The 19,738-nt window shown below is 35.3% G+C and overlaps 1 protein-coding gene across 9 annotated transcripts in view; it reads right to left on the bottom strand.

Moving 5' to 3' along the window:
* The window catches only part of PALS2 (protein associated with LIN7 2, MAGUK p55 family member), a 117,888-nt gene that overhangs the window by 42,576 nt on the left and 55,574 nt on the right, over positions 1-19,738 (bottom strand). For all 9 annotated transcript variants that reach the window (XM_070467592.1, XM_070467555.1, XM_070467574.1 and 6 more), the window contains one exon: positions 1,736-1,888. In XM_070467592.1, the coding sequence (XP_070323693.1) occupies positions 1,736-1,888 (153 nt within the window). The remainder of the gene's footprint in view (positions 1-1,735; positions 1,889-19,738) is intronic.

Raw genomic sequence — 19,738 nt, 5'->3', positions numbered from 1 at the left:
GCGTGTGAGATGAGTGCAATTGTGTGGTAGTTTGGACATTCTTTGGGATTGCCTTTCTTAGAGACTGGAATGAAAACAGACCTTTTCCAGTCCTGTGGCCATTGCTGAGTTTTCCAAATTTGCTGGCATATTGAGTGCAGCGCTTTCACAGCATCATCTTTTAGGATTTGAAATAGCTCAACTGGAATTCCATCATATCCACTAGCTTTGTTCATAGTGATGCTTTCTAAGGCCCACTTGACTTCACATTCCAGGATGTCTGGCTCTAGGTGAGTGATCACACCATTGTGATTATCTGGGTCATGAAGATCTTTTTTGTATAGTTCTTCTGTGTATTCTTGCCACCTCTTCTTAATATCTTCTGCTTCTGTTAGGTCCATACCATTTCTGTTCTTTATTGAGCCCATTTTTGCATGAAATATTCCCTTGGTATCTCTAATTTTCTTGAAGAGATCTCTAGTCTTTCCCATTCTGTTGTTTTCCTCTATTTTTTTGCACTGATTGCTGAGGAAGGCTTTCTTATCTCTCCTGGCTATTCTTTGGAACTCTGCATTCAAATGGGAATATCTTTCCTTTTTCCTTTGCTTTTTGCTTCTCTTCGTTTCACAGCTATTTATAAGGCTTCCTCAGACAACCATTTTGCCTTTTGCATTTCTTTTCCATGGGGATGGTCTTGATCCCTGTCTCCTGTACAATGTCACAAACCTCTGTCCATAGTTCATCAGGCTCTCTGTCTGTCAGATCTAGTCCCTTAAATCTATTTCTCACTTCCACTGTATATTCATAAGGGATTTGATTGAGGTCATACCTGAATGGTCTAGTGGTTTTCCCTACTTTCTTCAGTTTAAGTCTGAATTTGGCAATAAGGAGTTGATGATCTGAGCCACAGTCAGCTCCCAGTCTTGTTTTTGCTGACTGTATAGAGCTTCTCCATCTGTGGCTGCAAAGAATATAACCAATCTGATTTCGGGGTTGACCATCTGGTGATGTCCACGTGCAGTCTGCTCTTGTGCTGTTGGATGGAAGAGGGTGTTTGCTATGACCAGTGCGTTCTCTACTGTCTCATAAATCAAGCTGCCATTTGTCTGAGGATGTATTTCTGGGGTTTCTCTTTTCTTCAGGTAATCTATTTTTCTAATACTGCCCCAATACCAAACTGTCTGAATTACAGATTTCTAAGAAATTTCCACTTTTCTTTCTCTCTTCTGAAACTGATTCGTATTTGATAAACTGATTAATTCTTCACCTACACAGACAAATGCTTAAATTGAATTTTTTGTCCCTGTGGAAAGTATGTCATAGTTTCTATCCCCTACAGCTCTCTCTTATTCTAAGGTCATCAGCCGCACCCCAGTCTTAGAAGCAATACTGAAAAGGCATATCACTAGTCACAAGAAGGGCTGGGAAACGGCGGTATTAAGGAAGAAAAATCCACTATCACTGCGAGAAAAATGTCCCAAGCATGTGGTGTGATGGTGAAGTAGGTTTGTTGTTATTGTTTTTAATTACACAAAGAAAAATCCACTCTAATGCATTTCTTTGACAGACATTGTACATCTGTATAGTATGTGTATCTGTTTATGTAGCATAAGCATATGAGGATATTAAAACATCTAAGTTGGCATTTGCAAAATATGACCCTACATCTTTTAAAAACTTCATCTTAAACAGAAACTACTACAAGAATATTTTGGGAATACAGGGGACTTGGAAAGAAGAGAATAGAGAAAGTTACCTGGAAGTGAGGCTCTTTGAGTATACCAACCAGTTCTGCCACATCTTCATCCACATTTACTAGAGGGCTGATATCTTCGAGAATTTCATTGACTAATTCCAAGTTATTATCACTGACAGCTTCTAGTTTTGAATCTTCTAGCCTCTCATGAGCCTAAAAAAATACCAGTATATTAAAGTAATAACACACACTGCTTTGCTCAGACTGTGGTTTTCTTCTTGAAAACTTTTGAAAGTTTTAAAAGATATTACTTGATGGTTTGATCTACTGAAATCAAATCTTTCAATCAGAGGTAATATACAGATTTCACAGTAAATGTTATCATGCAGTATGATAAACCTTGGCCTCTATTCCTACCCTAAAGATAATGGAAAACTCATTTTTATAACTAAACTACGGAAAAACTGAATAGGCCAAAGATAATTTTAAAAGTTTTTTAAATGTAGTATATTTCCTACCCAACAGAATTTCCTAATGACATTCTAGTTTAGGCTCAAATGATACTGTTTATGCTTTATTTTGGAGAAGGAAATGGCAACCCACTCCAATACTCTTGCCTGGAGAATCCCATGGATAGAGAAGGCTGGCAGGCTACAGTCCATTGCAAGAGTTGGACATGATTTAGTGGCTAAATGACTAAAAACCATACTTATTTGATGATCAAGCACAATAAAAATAAGGGCATAATCATGATATGGATTATCATTTAAAAAACAATGAAAATCATTTTGAGAACCCCATAATCCTAAAGTTACAATTTTCCATTTTGAAAATTCAGCAAAAAGGACAATTCAGGAAAGGCAACTCTTGAACTTTTCCACAGAAAACAAACCATCAATTACACTGTCATGGGAAATAAATAGTTTTAAATATTCTTTAACAGTGGCAGTAAAGCAGAGTTTTAAATTCAAACTCAGAATGAACACTATAAACAGTCTGTATCTTTTAAGTGTTGTTTTTTCTGATAAACAGTTGCTGTCTGATTTTGAAGACAAGTAAAGCATAATTTACTTGGCCTCATCTTGGGGCATGTGGGATCTTGTGTCCTTGACCTGGTATTGAACCTGCACTCACTGCACTGGAAGCACAGAGTTTTAGTCATTGGACCACCAGGGAAGTTCCCTGGTGGCTCAGGGGGTAAAGAATCTGCCGACAATGCAGGAGACTCAGGTTCAATCCCTGGGTCAGGAAGATCTCCTTGAGAAGGGAAGGGCTACTCCAGGAGGAAGTGAAGTGAGTACTCCAGTACTCTTGCCTGGAGAATTTTGTGGAGAGAGGAGCCTGGTGGGCAATAGTCCATGGAGTCACAAAGAATTGGACATGACTGAGCAACTAACACCTTACAGGAAAAGCATAATTATAAAGATTTAATTTATAAATGAAACCTTGTAAGATGACAAGTTTTACACTTAAATATTAAGTTCTAGTTCTGTGAGTGAAGGAAAAAATTTCAAATTGCAAGTGGTTACAGTATTGTTTAAACATTATCTGATACTTATAATACTGTACATATTATTTCTACCATACAGAGTGGATCCTTCAGAATTCTAATACACCTTCTATTTCTTTTACTTTTAAATATTTTATTTAAAAAAATCATTTCACACATATCAATGTAAAGTTGTTAATGAGCTATCTAGCGTTCTTGGTTTTTGTATCTCATCTTCTAAATCATACACCTTCTAATTTTAAAAATGCATTTTTTTCATTTAAATATATTTTCCAGATAATTCACAACAATGACATGAATGGAAGTGGAAGAGAGGGGCTATTAGCAACACTTTAAAGGAATACCTCTAACGAAGAAATTTTAAGTCATATGAAATAAACTGATAAGAAGAAATTATAATTTTTATGAAACAAAATTGTCAAAAAGACCATGTGTAATTTAAATAGAGCAATGAGTTTCTATTAGATTTCGATATGAAAAGTGTTAAGACGACTAGGGGATGCCACTAAGAGCAAGAACAGGTAAATCTATAATTTTCTTAAAGCTAACAGAAGCCTGATAAACAGAAGATGATGAGACCATTTAATATATATCATGGAATGATTATAACCACTGAGAAAAAAATAAAATAATATACACAACTACTTAACTCTTATAAAACAAGCTGGAAATACTGTTTTTAACTTATTTATTCATTTATTTTTTGGCTGGGCTGGGTCTTATCGGTGCTGTGCACATGCTTTCTTCAGTTGCAGAGAGCGGGGCTACTCTAGTTGCAAGGGTTTCTCGCTGTGGTGGCCTCTCCTATCGTGGAGCACAGGCTTCAGTATTGCAGCTTATGGGCTTCAGAGTGCAGGATCATCAGTTGTGGCACATGGGCTCAGGTGCCCTGTGGCATGTGGGATCCTCCCTGACTAGGGATCAAACTAGTGTCTCTCACACTGTAAGGTAAATCCTGAACCACTGGACCAGCAGGGAAACCCTTGCTAATTGTTTTAATATATTTGTTGTTTAAAAAAAAATCCAATTTAGCACGATTAACCTTGCAAATAGTCTTAATACTCTAATGATAGTATATGAAAGCTTAAAAAAAGGAAGAAAAGAACCTGAACATTTATTGAAGGTTTTTGTTTTGTGCCAGTAAATATATTCCAAGTTCAGTACCAGAGCATGCATGTGTGCAGTCAGCTAAGGTGGGCATGTTGTCATCATCCTCACCTTATAGACACAGACCCTGATAATGCAAAATGAGGTAAAGTGACTGCCTGAGTTCACACTACTGGTAGGCAACTAAGTGAGGTAGTCCAACATCATCAAACTTGAGCTCTTACCTATTAAATCTTACTCAACTTTTTGATTATACAGTAGGCTACCCTATCATCATCTTACAGTTAATTAATCTAAAATATTATACATTATTATCAATCATTTAAAAGTGTGATATATGCTCTCACTGACTGCTAGTTGAGTTGCTGCTTCTTAGCATGGCTCTTTCGTGTAGATGTGCTAAATTGTACTCCTATGGTTCAAGACGATCACCCACACTGTCAATCTCCATCCTCTTGCTCAAAGAGCTGTAAGAATTACCTGTTGCTCCAGCGAACAGATGATGACTGGCTTAAAATTTTCAGGTACTAAAGCCAATATATTTTCTATAATATCCTATGTTACTTTTTGATTAAATTGAAGTCTTCGGGAAAAGCAGAGGAACAGGAAAGATCATGGGCTTGGAAACTCTAATACCTTTCCCTTCCTTTCTATCTTCACTGATCTTATTGCTCCTAAGCTGTGAGAGGACAGGAGGGAATGCGGAAAGACTACCCACAAAAGAGAAGGAGGAATTCAAGCAGAAGGCAGAAGTGTGCTACAAAAACAAACACACCTGAAGGTGTCTGCACACCAGCCCTACATTTGCTTCTATGGTAGGAAAAAAATGTCACTACACAACACATAAATCCTCAGAGAAAGAAAATGTTTTTAAGTGAAACTGCAGCTATAATTAATATAGAAAATCAATTTCTGAATACAGTTGGGTTCAATTAAGATAAACTTTAGTATTTCCAAGAAAGCAACTATAGGTCAATATTTGTTAATATGTAACTTTTTAAGTTCCAGTATAATGTGAAAGAAGTTGAGACCTCAAGTCAAAATTTATTTAGTAGCTTTCAAGAGGCAAGTCAGGGAAGCCTGGTGTGCTACAGTCCATGGGGTCACAAAGAGTCGGACGCAACTCAACTGACTGACTGACTGAACTGACTGAGGCAAGTACCAACTTGAATTTAACTAATCAAGCAGGCTTCCCACGTGGCGCTAGTGGTAAGAAACCCACCTGCCAATGCAGGAGACTTAAGAGATGTGGGTTTTATCCCTGAGTTGGGAAGATCTCTGGGAGGAGGACATGGCATCTACTCCAGCATTCCTGCCTGGAGAAGCTCATGGACAGAAGGGCCTAGAGGACTATAATCCATAGGATCACAAAGGGTCAGACACTACTGAAGTGATGCAGCACACGCAAACAAACAAAACTACAAAGGAGATACTGAAAACTTACCAGAGACATAAATGAATCATATACGCTATTTGAATAAATGTGTCTTGTTTCCTTTAAGAAAAAGAATTATTAGAAATCTAACACAACTCAATAAAAATATATTTCTCCTGCCACAAGCACTTGGGAGAACATGCCATAACTGACTTTGTAGAATACTTGGAGTTGACACAAATATAGTCTAGCCCTCTTGTATGTCTAGTTCTAAGAATCCTATTCACCACTGCACCTTAGAAAAACAAACTGCAGGGAAGAAAAAGTTCTTTCAAAACTTCTGGGTATTTTGCGAAAGCACAGATCATCCATGCTGGTAAACAAAATTTTTAACAAAAGTTATGCACTGTACATAAAATGACAAATGCTATTATCTAATAACGATAATGCTATAATTATTATGTGTAGTAACCTTATCTTTCTCCCTTAAAAACAAAAATACTATATATTGTTTCTTTTTAGAACATGGCTAAATATACAGTAGTTGCTAATTAAGTACTTCTTTAAAAAGCGATTAAATAAATAGGAGATAAGACTGACTGTGGCCAACAGACATCTTTTATTCTAGAGATTTTTGAACTAAGACAAACAGCAATCCACAAATAATTAAAAAATAGGTAAAAATTTGAGCAGAAAGTAGAAATGAGACAAAAGAGAATGGAGAACTCAATTTTTACTTTGCTACTACATACATATCAAAAAAGATGAGATATGTTTTGTTGAAAAAATGCATGAAATAAGTATAACTAAATTAGAATTGAATTATTTAATGAGTAAAGAACTTATCATCTAGTGAACCAAAAAAAGCTCAAATTCTTAGATTAGATAAACTGTATCTCTAGGTACTCAGGGAGCTGAGCCACTCTTAGAGATACCTGTAGAATTAGGAGAACCAAACAGATGTCAAAAAACTAAAAATGAGAATCTTTACAAAAAATATTCACAAAATAAATCTTCACAAAAAAGGAAATTCAAATACTTCTTAAACATGTGAAAAGATACACAATCTCCTTCATAAGAGAAATGCAATTAAAACTATGCTGAAATATTTTCTTTATGAGACTGGCAAAGATAAAATTCTGGTAATATACTATGTTGTTGAGAGTACGTCAGAAGACACTTACTCACACATTTATTTTTTTCTGGTGGGAGCACACTAGTGAGCAGTATGACTGTAACAACCACAATCACACAATTCTTTTAACATTTATCCTAGAGATATACATACAGGTGTAAAATAACATGTAGCAAGACTGCATATTACAGCATGACTTATAAGTAAAAAAGCCATCTAAATATTTACCAGAAGTTTGACTAAAATTTTTTTGATATACTCAATACAACGGAATATTATGCCACCTTTAAAGAGAACAAAGGTTCTTTGTAGATATTGATATGAATATGTAAAAAAAAAAAATCAAGGTCTAGAATGCAGAATACAGACCCACAGGTACTATTATATTCAATAGTTAATATTATTGTATTTAACAGGTAGTTTTCCCCTAAGATTGGAAACAAGAAAGTCTGCTCTCATCACTGTATTCAACATTTCTACTCAATCTCCTAGACATGACAATTAGTCCAGAAAAAAATAAAAAAGAATGTATATGTGTAACTGAGTCCCTCTATTGTACAGCAGAAATTAACACAACACTGTAAATCAATTATAATTCAATTAAAATAAATAAAAAGGCCAATGAAGAAAGTTCCAAAAAAAGAAATAAAAGGCATTCAGATTATAAAGAAAGAAGTAAAACTATCTTTATTCATAGATTTGTATTAAGAAAATCCTAAGGTATCCACTAAAAAACTATTGGAACCAATATACAAGTTAAGCAAGATTGCAGGATAGAAGATTAATGTACAAAAATCAATATACTATATACTAAAAACGAACAATCTGAAAAGAAAATTAAGAAAATAATTCCATTCACAATAGCAGTGAAAAGAGTAAAATACTTAAGGTAATTTTAATGAAAGTGAAAACTCATACTCTGAAAACTATAAAACACTGTTGAAAGAAATAAAGACTTAAATGAAAAATCACTTCATGATCATGGATCTAAAAACTCTGTGCTGTTAAGATGGTAATACTCTCTTAGAATAATCAATACAATGTCCACTGGAATCCCAGAAGAGTTCTTTGTAGAAACTGACATACTGATTCTAAAATTTGTATGGAATTGCAAGGCACCCAGAACAGCCAAAACAATTCTGAAAAAGAATAAAGTAGAAGATTCACATTTTCTGATTTCAAAACTTACTACCAAGCTACAGTAATCAAAACAGTGTGGTACTGTCTTAAGGACAGACATACAGAGCAATGAGATAGAAGAGAGTCCAGAAATAAATGCTCACATGTACAGTCCAATAATTTTTGACAATGGTGGCAAACACAGCTGGGAAAACTGGATATTCACATATAAGAGAATGAAAATGGATCACTATCTAACACTACATGAAACAACTCAAAAATGGATCAAAGACCTAAACCTAAGACCTAAAACCGTAAAACTATGAGAAGAAAACAAAACAGAGTCAAAGCTTCACAACACTGTAAATGGCAGATTTGTTGGCTATGACACCAAAGACAGAGGCAGCAACAGAAAAAAAATAGGTAAAAGAATTTCTTGAGAATTAACAAAAAACAACAAAAAAACTATGCACCAAAAGATAATATCAAGACTAAGCAGGTAACCAACCAAACAGGAAAAATATTTGCAAACCATTTATCTCATAAGGAATTAATAGCTAAGATATATATGTAAAACTCCCAATATTCAACACACACAAAAACAACTTGATTCAAAAAACAGGCAAAGAATCTAAATAGACATTTCCCCATAGATATACAAATGACCAATAAGCACATGAAAAACAATCAGTGAGGGCTTCCCTTGTGGCTCAGCTGGTAAAGAATCCACCTGCAATGTGGGAGAACTGGGTTCGATCCCTGGGTTGGGGAGATCCCCTGGAGAAGGGAAAAGCTACTCACTCCAGTATACTGGCCTGGAGAATTCCATGGACTATATAGTCCATGGGGTCACAAAGAGTCGGACATGACTGAATGAACAAAAAGAAAAACAATCAGTGAGCCTAAAGATATGCCAATAGAAACCTCTCACACTGAAATCAAAGATAAAAAAGGAATGACACAAATGGAATAGAGCAAATCTAAGGACTGTGGGACAACTACAGAAAGATGTAACACACACATAAGGGGAAGAGCAGACAAAGAGAAACAGAAGAATACTTGAGGCTATAATGACAGAATTAAAAAAAATTAATGATAGACACCAAACTACAGATCCAGCAATATGAGAGATCACCAAACAATCATATTCAAAGTGAAAAATCAAAGACAGAGAGAAAGGTTTGAAAGAAACTGGAGGAAAAATATTCTTACCTATGGAGGAGCAAGGATAAGAATTACACAGGACTTTTCTAGAAATCATGGAAGCAAGAAGAGAGTGTAGTGAAATACTTAAAAGTATAGAAAGAAAAAAATCCTTTCAACCTAGGATTATATGTACAGAGTCAAACTATCCTTCAAAAATAAAGTTTTTTGAAGGAGAAATAAAGACTCTGTCTGACAAAGACTGGGAATTAATTGCTAATAGACCAACCTTGAAAATAACATTAAAAGAGGTTCTTCAGAAAGAGGAAAATAATGTACGTCCAAAAACCAGATCTCCATTAAGAAAAAAAAAAGGGCATTAAAGAAAAAATAAATGAAAGTAAAAAAAAATCTAAAAAAAAATTCTTACTCTAATAGATTAACTCTTCAAAATTAATAGCAACAATGTATTTGGTGGTTATAGCTTATGGATAAATGAAATGACTGACAGCTATGTTATAAGGGAGAAACTGGAAATACTCTTATAAGATAGTTACTTCATGTGCAGTAATACAGTGAAGTAAAATAGGGGAAATGGACTGAGATTAGTTGTAAATCTTTATTTTAAAATCAAGGGGAAACCACTAAAAATACATAAAAAGGAGAAAAAATGAAATATAAAATGCTCAATTAAAACAGAGATGGCAGAAAATGAACAGAAGACCAAACAATAAGTAAAGAAGACTTACGTATCTTGCTGTCTATAAAAAGAAAAAAGACCACTTTAAATGTAAAAATAGATGTAGATTGTACAGTAGTTTGAACATTCTTTGGCATTGCCCTTCTTTGGGACTGGAATGAAAACTGACCTTTTCCAGTTCTATGGCCATTGCTGAGTTTTCCAAATTTGCTGGCATATTGAGTCCAGTACTTTAACAGCATTACCTTTCAGGATTCAAAATAGCTCAGCTGGAATTCCATCACCTCCACTAGCTTTGTTCGTAGTAAGGCTCCCTAAAGCCCACTTGACTTCACACTCCAGGAATGACTGGCTCAGGTGAGTGACTACATCATAATGGTTTTCTGGGTCATTAAGACCTTATTGTACAGTTCTTCTGTGTATTCTTGCCAACTCTTTTTAGTCCCTCTGCTTCTATGAGGTCCTTGCCACTTCTGTCCTTTATTGTGCCCATCTTTGCATGACATGTTCCCCTGGTACCTCTAATTTTCTTGAAGAGATCTCTAGTCATTCCCATTCTATCTCTTCCTCTATTTCTTTGCACTGATCACTGAGGAAGGCTTTCTTATCTCTCCTTACTAGTCTTTGGAAATCTGCATTCAGTAGGATATGTCTATCCCTTTCTTCTTTGCCTTTCACTTCTCTTCTTTAGTCAGCTCTTTGTAAGGCCTTCTCAGATAATCATTTTGCCTTTTTGCATTTCTTTTCCTTTGAGGTGGTTTTGGTCACTGCCTACTGTACAATATTATGAACCTCCACCCACAGTTCTTCAGGCACTGGATCAGATCTTATCCCTTGAATCTATTTGTCACTTTGACCGTATAATCATAAGGATTTGATTTAGGTCATACCTGAATAGCTGAGTGGTTTTTCCCTACTTTCTTCAATTTAAGTCTGAATTTTGCAATAAGAAACTCATGATCTGAGCCACAGTCAGGTGTTGTTTTTACTAACTGTATGGAGCATCTCCATTTTTGACTGCAAAGAATATAGTCAATCTGATTTCTGTATTGACCATCTGGTGATGTCCATGTGTAGAGTCATCTCTTCTGTTGTTGGGAAATGGTGTTTGCTATGCCAAACAATGTTTAAAATACGGCACAGCTGCACTCATTTCACATGCCAGCAAGGTAATGCTCAAAATCCTTCAAGCTAGGCTTCAAGAATATGTAAACTGAGAACTTCCAGTTCTCTAAATCCAGCTGGATTTAGAAAAGACAGAGGAAGCAGAGATCAAACTGCCAACTTCCGCTAGATCATAGAAAAAGCAAGAGAATTCCAGAAAAACATCAACTTTGCTTCACTGACTATGTAAAGCCTTGGACTGCTTGGATCACAATAAACTGTGGAAAATTCTTAAACAGAGATGAATACCAGATGACTTTACCTGCCTCCTGAAAAACCTGTATGCAGGTCAAGAACCAACAGTTAGAACTGGACATAGAACAAAGGACCAGTTCAAAACTGAGAAAGGAGTACGTCAAGGCTGTATACTGTCACCCTGCTTATTTAACTTCTATGCAGAGTACATCATGAGAAATACTGGGCTGGATGAATCACAAGCTGGAATCAAGATTGCCAGGAGAAATATCAACAACCTCAGATATGCAGATGATACTACCTAATGGCAGAAAGTGAGGAGGAACAGCCTCTGGATAAAGGTTAAAGAGGAAAGTGAAAAAGCTGGTTTAAAACTCACTATTCAAAAATGAAGATCATGACATCCAGTCCCATCACTTCATGGCAGATAGATGGGGAAAAAACGAAAAGAGTGGCAGATTTTACTTTCTTGGGCTTCAAAATCACTGCAAATGGTGACTGCAGCCATGATATTAAAAGACACTCATTCCTTGGAAGAAAACCTAGACCGAAACATCACTTTGATGACAAAGGTCCATGTAGTCAAAGCTATGGTTTTTCCAGCAGTCATGTACGGATGTGAGAATTGGATTATAAAGAAGGTTGAGCACCAAAGAATTGATGCTTTTGAAATGTGGTGCTGGAGAAGACTCTTAAGAGTCCCTTGGACTGCAAGGAGATTAAACCAGTCAATGCTAAAGGAATCCCCGAATATTCATTAAAGGACTGATGCTGACTCAATGGAACAGACTCCGATGCTGGGAAAGACCAAGGGCAGGAAGAGAAGGGGACGACGGAGGGTGAGATGGTTGGATGGCACCACCAACTCAATAGACCTGAGTCTGAGCAAACTCTGGTAAACAGTGAAGGATAGGGAAGCCTGGCGTGCTATAGTCCACAGGGTCAAAAAGAGTTGGACACAACTTAGCAACTCAACAACCACAGGTAGATTAAAAGTAAAATAATGGGAAGGATATACCATGCTAACATTAATCAAAAGAAAGCTGGGGTAGCTATATTAATTTTAGACAGTCTTCAGAACAAGGAAAATGATCAGGAACAAACATTCAGTTCAGTTCAGTCTCTCAGTTGTGTCTGACTCTTTGTGACCCTTTGCAGTACACCAGGCTTCCCTGCCCATCACCAGTCTTGTAGCTTGCTCAAACTCATGTCCATCAAATTGATGATGCCATCCAACCATCTTATCCTCTGTTGTCCCCTTTTCCTCCTGCCTTCAATCATTCCCAGAAGCAGGGTCTTTTCCAGTGAGTCAGTTCTCTGCATCAGGTGGCCAAAATATTGGAGCTTCAGCATCAGTCCTTCCAGTGAATATTTAGGACTGATTTCCTTTAGGAACAGACATTACATAATAATAAGGACACAACAATCCACAATGTAAATGCTCCTAACAGTAGACCATCAAAATATGTGAAGCAAAATGTGACAGAACTTCAACATGAAACAGATTAGTCCACTATTGTAGCTGGCCTAATACTCCTCTAAGATCAAGCAGGCAGAAAATAAGTAAGGACAGAGTTGAACTGAACAAAAACATGAATCAATTTCATCCAACAGCAGAGTGCACATTCTTCTCAAGTTCACATGAACTTTCACCAAGCTAGAACACAGCAATGGCCATAAAACACACCTGAACAAGTTTATAAGAATAAAGAGCATATAAGTATAATAAAAATTCCACCTACATTTGTTGGAGACCCATCAACACACTTCTGAATGAGACATGGGGCAAAGACAAAATCTCAAGAAAAATTAAAAAAAAAATCTGAACTAAATGAAAATGAAAATACAACTTATAAAATGTATGGGCTGCAGTGAAAGCCATATTTAAAGGGAAATTTATAGCACTGGATGCATATTTAGAAAAGAATAAAGATCTAAAATAAATAATCTAAAAGCTTCCACCTTAGGAAACTCAAAAGATCAAATTAAATACAAACTAAATAAAAGAAATAATAAAGCACTGAGCAGAAATAAATGAAATTGAAAACACAAAATCAAAGAAACCAAAAGCAGGTTCTTTGAAAAAAGTGAATTGATAAACTTCTTACCAGCTTAACTAAGAAAAAAGAGAAGATATGAATTTACTAATATCAGAAATGAAAGAGCCCATTACTACTAATGACATGTATAATAAAGGAATGGTTGGACAATCCATGCACATAAATTTGATGACCTAAGTGAAATGGAACAATTCCTTGAAAAACATAATTCACCAAACTCACAAAAGGAGATACGGATAATCTGAGTAGCCCTATATCTGTTAAAGAAATTAAATTAATAATAATAATAACCTTCCAAAATCACCAGGTCCAGATGTGTTCACTGGTAAATTCTACCAAATATTTAAAGAAGAAATTATACCATTTTTCAAGTCTCTTACAGAAGGCAAAGGAAACACTTCCTAACTCAATCTATAAAGGCCAGCATTACTCTAATACCAAAACCAGAAAAAGATACATGTTATTATACATCTGTCAAAACCCATAGAATGTACAACAGAAAGATTGAACCCTAAAGTACACTATGGACATTAGCTAATAAGGTTTAAAATTTATGGAAAAATTGAGCAGAAAACACAGAGAATTCCCATATATCTGCTCTCCTATCCCTAGTTTCCTTTATTCACATCTGGTATCAACATCGTAAATGCTATAATAAATGAGCCAGTATTGATATACCATTATTAATTAAAGCCTATAGTTTATTATGATTCTTGTACAATTCCAACAGTTTTGACAAATGCATAAAGTCACTGATACACCTTAATAGTATCATATAGAATAGCTTCACTGTCCTAAAAATGTCCTGTGCGCCACCAATCCACCCCTCCTTTGTATCCCCCAAATTCTGGCAAGTACTGACTTTTTTTGGTACTGTCTCTATAGGTTTTGCTTTTTACAGAATGTCATATGATTGGAATCATACAGTGTATAGCCTTTCAGACTGGCTTCTTTTACCTAGTAAAAAGCATTTAAGGTTACTTCATGGCTTTGTAATTCATTTCTTTTTATTCCTGAGTAATATTCCATTGTATGGATGTACCACACTTTGTTTATCCACACACCTACTGAAGGGCATCTTGGTTGCTTCCAAGTTTTGTCACTTATGAATAAAGCCATTACAAACATTCATGTGTAGGTTTCTGTGTGGACACAAATTAACAGTTCACTTGGGTAAATGTCAAGGAGCACAATCACTGGATTATGTGGTAACACAATGCTTAGCGTTGTAAGAAATTGCCAGTCTATCTTCCAAAGTAGTTGTACCATTTTGCATTACTGGTACCATACCAGTGATAAATGAGCAGCTTTCTTTTTAGGATATATGTTCTGCAAATATCTTCTTCTAGTCTGTAGTGCACCTTATTTTTCTTAATGGTGTCTTTTTCAGGGGAAATCTAATTAATCAAAGTTTTCATTATGCCTCATGCTTTTTATGTCTGATCTAAGAATCTAAAGTCACAAAGATTTTTTTCCTTATGTGTTCTTTTAGAATTTTTTAGTCTTTGCTCTTACTTTTAAAGCTGTGATCTATTTTTAGCTAATTTTAGGATACAGAGTGGGGGGAAAAGGTATTTTTTTACATATGAATATTCAACTGTTTCAGTGACATTTATTGAAAAGACTATTATTTCTTCAGTGAATTATCATGGTGCAAAAAGTCAGTTGGCTACACATGTGGTAGTCTCTTTTTGGACTCTATTCTGTGCTGCTGATCTATACATTGGTACTACATTGTCTTTATTATTACAGGGTCACAATAATCCTTGAAATCCTTCCAGGTTGTGGAAGGCATCAAATTACTTTTCCAAATTGTCTGGTCTCGGCCCGTTATAAATTTCAGTATCCACAGTAGAAATTTTGGCTGGGATTATACTGAAACTTCAGTTCAGTTTGCAAAGAATTAACATTATAAGATTATTGAGTCTTCCAATTCCTTTATTTATGTAAGTACACATGTATATCTTTAAGCAATGTCTTTTAGTTTCCAGTTTATAGGTCTTACACATATTTTAAAAAATTTATTTCTATTACATTAAATTACTATTTCCAATTTGTTCATTGCTACCATATAAAAATACAATAGATTTACATAGAGTGATTTTTTATCTTGTGTTCCTGCTAAATTCATTTATTAGTTCTACAGGGCTTTTTTAAAACCCCCTTCTGGTAGATTCTTAGGATTTTTGACACAGATGGTCATATCATCCTTAAATGATGACAGTTAATTTTTTCTTCTTCAATCAGTATACCTTTTTTTTTTCTTGTGTTTTTGCACTAGCGAAGACTCATAGTACCAAGCTGAACAGAAGTGATAAAAGTTGAGCAGAAGTGATCTTAGAAAGAAGGCACTGTCTTCCACCATGAAGGACGATGTTAACCATGGGATTTAATTAAATAGATGCCCTTCATGAGGTTGAGGCAATTTCCTTCTACGTTTGTTGAGTTGTTATGAGGAATGGATGTTCAATTTCACAAAATGCTTTTCCTGCAACTATGAATATAATCATATGATTTTTCTTATCATATCATTAAAATGGCAACATTTATTAATTTTCAAATGTGAAGGAAGCTCTTATTTTTAAGACAAAAGTCACTTGGTAATGAGGTATTACCCTTTTTGTAAGTTGCTAGATTTAATTTGCTAATATTTTCTTAAGAACTTTTAGTCTACATTCACTAAGGATACTATTCTGTAGTTTTCTTTAATTGAACTCTTTTTAGCTGGTTTTGATATCAGGGTAACGCCAAGACTAGTAAAACAAAATTGGAAGTGTTTTTCCTTTCTTTTTTCTAGAATAAATAATGTAAAACTGGTATTATTTCTTCCTTAAATGTTTTAGATAGAATTTTCTTTTGAAGTAATCCAGGCTGAAGCTTCGGGTTTTAAATAGCAAATATTCAATCATAAAAAAACAGACACAGGGCATCCACTCTTCTGTAGACTTTAGTCACTTGTGTCTTTCAAGAAATGAGCTTCCTCTAGTTATCATATTTATTGCCACAAAGTTGTTCATAATATTTATTATTCTCGCAATGTCTGCTGGATTTGCAGCAATGTCCTCTCTTTCATTTCTGATAATGATAACTTGTGTCTAGCTAGTGGTTTACCAATTTTATTAATATATTCAAAGTTATATTGCTTTTTTCATCTTTTTATGTTCACTCATCTTTATTATTTGCTTTCTGCATATTTTAATTTGTTCTTTTTCTATTTTCTCAAGGTATACATATAATCATTGACTTAAACTTTGTTCTTTTCTAATACAGGCGTTTCCCTCTAAGCATTGCTTTGCTGCACCCCAAAGTTCTGTTATATATTTTCACATAATTCAATTCAAATATATTTTATGTTTGTGATTCTCCTTTGATCCATGGCTATTCAGAAGAATGCCCTTTGACGTATTTGGGAATTTGGGGAATAACTTTGTTATTAATTTTTAGTTTGATTTTGCTGTAGTCTGTAACTAGTTTCCTAGATTTGTTATAAGAAACTTAGTGTGAACTCTGCCCAATGCCCTGCATATTATGAGGACTTTTCAACTCAGGCTGGTGGGAATGCAAACTAAACTATCCCCCATCCCTTTTGAGCCCTGGAAATTATCTGGCCTACTGTGCTTTCCAGTGGATCTTTCCTTGGACACTAGAGGCATGCCTCACATATGCACAGGTCAGCACTCAGCCAGAGATTTGAAGGCATCCCTGAACAGATCTCCAGGGCTGGTCTGGGTTAGCTTCCTCCTCCCCAATACTTTGCCATACAAGGTCCAGTCACCTCCTTCTCCCCAAGCCCTGAGCTCTATTAAGACTGCCGGGCTGTTATACTTCTCTCTGCACCAGGCATGGCAACGGGCCTGAGATAGCTTCATAATGCTCACCTCACTTCTCTCCCTTCTCTCAGGCATCACAGTCCTGTATCTGAAGATGGTCACTCCCTTCCACCCTTTTTGCTAGTTGTTTCTGGAGTGAAGGTAATTCAAGTCTATTTTCTCACCCTTAAGGTTTGGGTGGAATTTGTTCATTGTTATAATTTTACTTTTGTAGCTACCTCAAAGATCTCAATATGCATCCCTAACCTTTTTATACAACCTTAAGATATTACTTTGACCACTTCCTTGATCTTATAAAAGCATCTTATAACTGTCTGAATCACAAAGTCTCTCCTTTGTTTTGGTCTATCATCTTCAAATATTTCATTTATAAACATGCTATCAATGCCACAAGACATTACCATTACTTCATCCTAAAAGTCAGTATTATTTTATATTTACTCCCTTTCCATTGTCATTCTTTCTGCCTGAAGAACTTCCTTTTGCATTTCCTGCTGAGTCAATGGAGATAATTTTACTCAGACTTTGTCTAAAAAGAAAACCTTTATTTTGCTTTTATTTCTGAAGGTTGTTTTTGCTGAAGAGGGAATCTGAGGTTGGCAGTGTTTTTCTTTGTGTACCTTAATGATCTCAATCCACTCTGTTATGACTGTCATAGTTCCTGTTTTATAGCTAACTATTAGTCTTACTGCTTGTCCTTAAAGGTAATGTGTCTTTCTTCTTCAGGGACTTTACAAATTTTACTTCATCTTTGATTTTCAGGAGTCTGACTGTGATAGTCAAAGGAATGTTTTTCATTTTCCCTGCCAGGGGGTTCGTTCAGCTTCTTGAACTTCTCAGTTGATGTTGTTCATTAGTTTTAAAAATTCTTGACCATTGTGTCTTGCACTATTTCTTCTGCCCCATCCCCTGCCCCCTTTTTCTGGGATTTTAACTACATGTGTATTTGACCTTTTAAGTATGTCTCACATACTGTCTTTTCTATATGTACTTTCCTATGAATTTCAGTTTAGATGTTTCGAACTGACCTGTCTTCAAATTTGTTAGTCTTCTTGCTTGCTGTGTTTAGTCTTCTATTAAACCCATCAAATGAGCTGTTAATCAGATATTGTATTTTTGAGTTCTCAAATAACCATTTGATTATTTTTGACTCTTATTTTCCAGTAATATTTTAAATGTCTTTATTTTCCCCTCCTTCCTTTATTAAAAATGTTACTTAAAAATCTTTGTATATAAACTTTTAAAAGGATTATTTATAAGACTGCTTCTTTTGTTCTTCTCATGATTATTAGTCACATGTTCTTGCCTCTCCACAAGTCTAGGAATGTACCCTCGCTGTTTCTTCAGCAGTTAATCCATCTTTCCCCTTACTGGTACTGGGAGTTTTGGCCTGCTATGACTTCACATCTCTTTCTTGGAAGCAGAAGTCCTTTCTTCCTTCTGGGATATCTTTACCTTCAATGGAGGAATATTCACCTACCACTGCTTCTATTTATTGAGAAGCTGCTTGAATGTTGTTTACTACTGAGTGATTTTTTTTTTTTTTCTATTTCAATTTTATCATCAAGAGATCACAATAGCATTTCAGCTGCTCAAAAGTCATGCAGCCATTTTAGTTGCTGAGAATAGTGAACAAAATGATCTTCAGTAAGGTCAACATCAATGACACAAAAATCAGTAATTTTTTTATGCACAGAAATTCTTAAGAATATACACAGAGAGACACTGTGTATACACAGAAGACACTTTCTTCTCTGTGGAAGAAAGAGAAAAGAATTTGAAGAAACAAGACCTGGCCTAAGTATTTCTGTCATTTTCTAGATGAGTGACCTTAGGCAAATAATTTTTCTATTTTAAATCCTAGTTTTCAATTTATAATGTTTTTGCAAAGATGAAATAGCAATTTTTAAAAACTCTTATAAACAATAAGCACATTATAAGATGTCTTGCATAATATCATTGAGTTTCTAGATCTATATCTAAAAACTTTAAATTAAATAAACATAAGGATGGGGTGTAAGAGGAAAAAAACTGACAACTAACAGTAAGGTAGGTATGACATTAAGGGAGGAATAAAACACTACTTTTAAAGTGGCAGTAAGAGCTCAGAGTGAGCCATTTAACTAGTAGGCTTAAACAGCCCTTACTTATTTCTAGGGCTTCCCTTGTAGCTCAGTCAGTAAAGAATCTGCCTGCAGTGCAGGAGACCTGGGTTCGATCCCTGGTTGGGAAGATTCCCTGGAGAAGGAAATGGCAAACTACTCAAGTATCCTTGCCTGGAAAATCTCATGGACAGAGGAGCCTGGTGGGCTGCAGTCCATGGGGTTGCAGAGTCAGGCACGACTGAGCAACTAACACTTAACTTATTTATTTCTAAGACACTGAAGCTATTTATCTCAACACAGCATAGTGATTGATATTTGCGACAAGAAGGTTAAATATGAAGGTAAATTATATCCTATATATTATTGTTAAAGGAAAACCTAATAAATTTTGCAAAGACTGCAGTCAAACATGACTAAAATAAAAATTCTAGTTGGGTGATCTCTAAGTGGACTAGTTTCTGCTTAGGAACCCAAGCCTTCATACCATGTGACCTTAGAATGATTACATTTATGAATAAAATTAAGAACTGCATCACTAACTCACTCTATTAGAACACTTAGGAAAAAGTATGATTTTTCAGAAGTCTTAGAAGAAAACAAGTGATAGACTATGCTACAAA

The sequence above is a fragment of the Odocoileus virginianus genome, chromosome 1 (genome assembly GCF_023699985.2).
Source record: "Odocoileus virginianus isolate 20LAN1187 ecotype Illinois chromosome 1, Ovbor_1.2, whole genome shotgun sequence".
Taxonomy (NCBI): domain Eukaryota; kingdom Metazoa; phylum Chordata; class Mammalia; order Artiodactyla; family Cervidae; genus Odocoileus; species Odocoileus virginianus.
This window is presented reverse-complemented; position numbering and strand designations above follow the sequence as displayed.